The sequence below is a fragment of the Etheostoma cragini genome, chromosome 4, assembly GCF_013103735.1.
Source record: "Etheostoma cragini isolate CJK2018 chromosome 4, CSU_Ecrag_1.0, whole genome shotgun sequence".
NCBI lineage: Eukaryota > Metazoa > Chordata > Actinopteri > Perciformes > Percidae > Etheostoma > Etheostoma cragini.
This window is the reverse complement of record NC_048410.1, coordinates 1594360-1600531: the sequence shown is the minus strand read 5'-3', so window position 1 is coordinate 1600531 and position 6172 is coordinate 1594360. Positions and strand designations below refer to the sequence as shown.

At 38.3% G+C, this 6172-nt stretch overlaps 1 protein-coding gene across 1 annotated transcript in view; it reads left to right on the top strand.

The window, feature by feature from the left end:
- The first annotated feature begins 3886 nt into the window (after positions 1-3886).
- Positions 3887-6172, top strand: part of etnk2 (ethanolamine kinase 2) — a 13224-nt gene continuing 10938 nt past the window's right edge. The window contains exon 1 of the mRNA XM_034869913.1: positions 3887-4364. Within this exon, the coding sequence (XP_034725804.1) occupies positions 4218-4364 (147 nt within the window). The 5' untranslated portion in view covers positions 3887-4217. The remainder of the gene's footprint in view (positions 4365-6172) is intronic.

Genomic DNA, 6172 nt, shown 5'->3' with positions numbered 1-6172 from the left:
ATATATATAATGTGTATGTCATGTGTATATTTCTGTTTTAAAATGTAAAGAGCTGTATAGTGTCTGAAATGAATATGCAAATGTTCATACTATAAATATGTACAAGTGTAAAAGTAAACTCAACGGGACTTGTAGAGTAGAATATAATACATATAATAACATTCGTGGAAAACCACTCATCCATATAAACATGATGACGAACCCGACAGACACAGTAAGTAAATCACAAGCCTGAGAAAATGCAAGGTTTTAAAACCATCTCCAGAGGTCTGACTGGATTGTGGTCCGCAAGCAGGTCAGAAAGGTCCACAGGGGCCCTGGAACCGTTGAGTGCACTAGGAGCCAATTAAGGGGTTTGAGCGCTGGAGTTACATGTTTAGTGCTAATGCATCGGGACTCTGGCTGCTGCAATAGGAATGTTATGAGAAGATTAAACAGATTAATCTATACAGACACAATTATCCAAACTTCCTGTGGACTTGTTTATGCATGTTGGCTTAGCACACATACAAACCAGTGTTGGAATGGTTGTCTCTAGTAATATAGGCAACAAGTTTGAGCAGATTTAATGTGGCCGGACGTCCGTGGTTGTTTATCTCGTTGTTTACTGGCTGCTTGGCTCTTAAACGTTTTAGTGACAGCCAGCAGCAGAGTCATGACGAGCATGATAACCAGGATGACATGAGCATCGAAGTACAGGTTCTTGGAAGAAGTTTTAAAGGAGCGCATTGCAGTTTTGGCCATTTCTTTGCTGTTTTTTTGTTTTGTGCTCAAAGGTTTCTCCATAGAGCTCCCCTATAGTTCGGAATAGATATTTGGTAGCTCCTGTTTCTGCTCCTCCTTGTGTCTGACTCCTTGCTCAGTCAATCTGCCGTTTCCTCTTTCTCTGTTCCTCCGACAATGCTTTCCTAGCTATCTTCTTCTTTTTCTACTGGCTCAGCCATGACGATAGTGTGAAAAACTCCATCGCTACCTTGTTCTCATAGCTAGTTGGTTCCTGAATGGGGGCGGGAATGCGAGATGTTCCATGAAGCAACTTGTTACATCGCAAGACTTGAAATCACGCGTGACTTCCAGACGCTGAGGCTGGCAAAAAAAGTTGCAAGAGTGGCACTAGGGGAGAGCATGACGACCACCATTACACTCGAAAAAAAGTCACATAACCATTCCAGTGACTCTGAAGCCGTTCAGTTAAGATGAATTAAGTTTTTAAAAAATCTGCATAGTTCACCTTTAAATGAGTACGATTCTTACTAGTATATTACTGTGAAGTTGTGACATCCTATGAGAGTAGCATTGTCCTTTCCATCTTTCATAATGTTTAAAATTGCTTTTTTGATTTGATTTGAAATACTCAACTTCAATATAGAGCACATAGATCTGAAGAAAGAATTGGACACAATTCATCTTGACTATTTGCTACAAAAGATGGAAAGGTATGTTACTCGACTGCTTAAAAAGATATATTGAAAAAACAATTTGTACAGATGGGGGATTATAACTCAATGTATTTAGATATTACATGTGGTGTGCCACAAGGGTCAATATTAGGGCCCTATATTTTATACATCAATGTTATATGTAAAATGTCTAGTATTGTGAAATGTGTTGTTTATGCCAATGACACCAATCTTTTTTTGTTTTGGGTTGTCTCAGAGGAATTGGGGAAGCTGAAATTGTAGTTTGACTTGGACCAATTACCACCAAACCTAAATTAAACTAAATGTATGGTGTTTGGAAAAGGAAACTATTCACATATTGTATTTGAATACAAATGTTGTTGTGGTGATTAACAATAATATGTTAGAATTTTTTTTACGAGATTATGTTTGTGATACTAGACCAGACAACAATTTATGCTCAAAACCCTGAATAAATCATGTATACGTCCTTAGTTAGCAAGACATATGGGTGTTTTAGGTAAAACAAGGTATATTCTGAACCACAAAACATTGATATTACCATATCTCATATCATGAATTATTGTGTGGAGGTGAAACACAGACGCACACTACAAACACTTTGCACACTAAAAAAACAATAAGGATAGCACACACGCACAAACACACACACACACACACACACACACACACACACACACACACACACACACACACACACACAAACACAAACACACGCACACACACACAAACTCTCCCAGAATGTTAATGGGGTCAACAGCAGTCTTTCTCCTGAAGTCTATATCCATCTCCGTGGTTTTGGTCACATTCAAGAGTGATTGGTTCCCTCTGCGCCACTCAGGTCCCTGAACATCCGACTCCCGTCCATCTTTAATACACCAAACAACTGCCTGGAAGAGGTGAGGAAGCCAAGCGTGAAATAATGGTGCATGTAAGACAACATCTTGATGCAGCTGATAGAAGCTGAAACTTTCTCATGTGTTCATCCTAACTAGAAGTAATCCTTCAGGGTGACCTGCCCACGTGTGTGCACCACGATACTGCCACCACCTGACTGAGAGTGTGTACTGCCGTAGTGGAGGTTGCTGTTCTAGCATGCTTTCGTTTCATCTGTGTTGCCTGTTTGTGTGTTCACTTGTGCTTTAAATTTGTCTTCTTTATGTACAGTAATGCTTCATTCACTGCACAGTGACTTAATTTCTGACGTAGTTTGTGATTTTTGTCATGTTTAAACTGACTAATTAAAAAATTAAAAAGAAATAATATAAAATTAAATGTATCTTTACTGACTCGATGCAGCCATCTGGATTAGATGTCACAGGTAGAAAATAACAATTAGTAAAAGGTTGAGAGTGTATAGAAAACTCTCTTGTACATATCACTCGCTGTGTTTATGGCTGTATTTTTGTCTTTGCTAATAAAGATTTACAAGCATGAATTAATCTGAGAGAAGTTGGACGTGCAGGAATTCACATTCAAAGGATTAGCATGGGTGAAAGATTAGGGTACTGTAGCATTCTGACGTTTTGCTGTTGTGTTGTATAGTATTGTTTAGCTGTATAGTATTTTTTTGTTTTGCTGTATAGTATTTGTTTTGTTTTGCTGTACAGTATTTTTTTGTTTTGCTGTATAGTATTTGTTTTGTTTTGCTGTATAGTATTTATTTTGCTGTATAGTATTTATTTTGCTGTATAGTATTTTTTTGTTTTGCTGTATAGTATTTGTTTTGTTTTGCTGTATAGTATTTGTCTTGTTTTGCTGTACAGTATTTGTTTTGTTTTGCTGTATAGAATTTATTTTGCTGTATAGTATTTGTTTTGCTGTATAGTATTTGTTTTGCTGTATAGTATTTATTTTGCTGTACAGTATTTGTTTTGTTTTGCTGTATAGTATTTGTTCTGTTTTGCTGTATAGTATTTGTTTTGTTTTGCTGTATAGTATTTGTTTTGTTTTGCTGTACAGTATTTGTTTTGTTTTGCTGTATAGTATTTGTTTTGTTTTGCTGTATAGTATTTGTTTTGTTTTGCTGTATAGTATTTATTTTGCTGTATAGTATTTATTTTGCTGTATAGTATTTATTTTGCTGTATAGTATTTGTTTTGCTGTTTTGCTGTTTTCCTTGAGTGCCAAGAACGGCGCCTTTAAATAACATATATTATTATTATTATTATTAAGTGGCACCATAGACTGAGTGTCACAGGGTTTTCATAGGACATGATGGATAAGGATGTAACAACATGGAAAGAGTTTTTATTAATGTTTGAATTCTTTGTTTTGTTTTGCAATTGCTTTGTTTTGTTTTGCTTTGTTTTGTTTCTGAACGGAGTTCATTTGCAAGTTCACACTCCGGAGCAGAAGGGGGCGCTAATGCACCAATGAGCCGAAAGAAGACGGATTCTGCTTCTTTACATTCGGCTAAACCCGGACCGTGTTCGGACATGTTCGGAGATAGTGGGCGTGGCCCGGACGTGGTGCGTCGTTCAGCTGTCAACCGGCGGTTCAATCGGATGATCCCGGGCGGGCGGAGCCAAGCAGGAGGAAATGGTCCAGTTGGCTGGCTGCTTCAAGAAAACCGGCTCCGAGCATCCATACCCGGCAGTTTGATCGTACATCTTCGGTGCTTTCAGACCGTTACTACAACAGCAATCGGGCAAAAAAACATCATTGATTCGCTGGAAAACGTCAACATTTGTCGCTAGCGAACGTTGCTCATAAACCAAGCAACGCTTGTATGCTGCAGTTTTCTAGAAAACACCTGTGAACGCCTCGGAGATTAAATAGCCGCACGGGTGCAGGATGGAGACGCAGATACATGTGCCCGTCGGGTCGCCGGTAATTAGAAAAATCCCCATTTCCGTGGACGAACACAACGTGACGGAGGGAGCGATGAAGCTCATTAAACAGCTGAGACCTGCGTGGGACACGAGCAACGTAAAAACCAAGGTAACGTTAGCTAGCAGCCAAGATGACGTTAGCTAGCTCGGCTGCACAGGGGATGCTAGGCTAGGCTAGGTTAGCTTTAGATAGACAGCTCGAGCCTGTAGCATCACCAAAACACTGGCTAATTTACCGGGCAGGCGGGCAGCAGGAGGGCCGAGGTAACATTACCAACTGGCTAACATTTGGGTACATTAATTTCACAAACAACACACCGCCGTCTCCACTTTCTTCCTAGCTAATTGTTGAATTAAACCGTGTTATCTTTAATGTCTTGGTAGCGAATTAACATGGTAAACGGTAGCTAAAGCTAGCAAGACGTGAACTCTCATAAAAGGCCATTGAGGAAACATTCATGTTATACAGTTTTTTTTTGTTTTTGTTTTTTTATATACATATATGTCCAAAGTTAACAACATGTAACCCTAAATATCTAATGAAGCCAAGTCACGGTAAGCCTAATTGTCAGAGGCCAGCTGGTGGTGACGTGATGCTCAATTTGGTTGAGAAACATGGTGAAGCAGACACACCTCGTGAGGCTGGTTGGACTCGGACCCGGCTGCTCATATTCGACCTTTCTTCTTTATTATGTCTCGTTGCCCTCTTATCACAGGTTTTTAGACCAGTGATAAGCAACCAGCAAATGTTAATACTAATTGAAACATGAAAATATATTTGTATTTTCTCAACAAGATAAAAAACTAAAAAAAACAAATGTCAGAATTTGGTTGGATGAATTTTATTTTTTAATGCCAGTTTTCCCAGAAAGTAAACTTAATTACCCAAAGTAAATATGTGGAATGTAGTAGTAGTAGTATTGGAGTATTTTATAAGGCACAAGAAATATACATAAGTTGCATGTGATGGAACATTTAAAGTCAACGAAAAGACAGCAACAGAATGTCAAATAACATAGAAATACAGACCTGTGCCTGTTGTTCAAATATAGTTGAATGTGTGTCAGCTAATGTCTGAAACCCAACTTAAAATGGAGACTATTTTAAGTTGTGTTATTTCCTGAATTCTCAGTGACAGTGAGGGGAAATGAGAGGGTTTAAGATGAAAATAAATTAAACCAGCATTTCTGAGAAAAATGCCCTAAAAGGTAATTTTGGGGGAAACTCCTCTGTTGCTCGCTTGGTGTAAAAAGACATGCTGCAAAGTCGGTCCTAAAGTGAGCTGCAAATCCACTTCATGTTTTAAGTGAACGCAGCCCTGTAGGATGGAGCTTCATCTTGGAAAAAGGCCTTTCACATTTCCTAGAGGGCAAGTGTCTTGTGCAACCAGCGGTCCAAACAGTCAAACATGGAAAAGAAGCTCATTTTCCCATTTCAGAGACTTAAAGACGCTACTATCTTGTACATACCTTCTGTGTCTGTTGGAGCCATTTCATTGGTTAGATTAGATGATACTTTATTCATCCCACAGCAGGGAAATCCCTTTGTTACAGTAGCATTCTCAACAATAAAAGCAAAAAACAAACAAGTAAAAACACAAGAAAGACAGGCAAACAGTAGACAATGAGCAGAAGGTAGACTGAAGTGAAGTGGCGTCAAATGAATGTTTTGTAAAGTAAAGTGCGGTTGCCATAGTACGTTAAAAAAAAACTATGCAATAGTAGTTAGATTGAATATGTAATTAAAGTAATAAAGCAAAAGTAGGTAACCATAATATAAGTTGTGTTCACCTGTGACCATAAATAATATTGAAAAAGTAAGTACTAGTAATGGAAAAATATAAATACAGATAAAGATAAACAGGCAGTGTGTGGATTAAATGAATAACAGGAACAGAAATACAACATTATCAGGTGT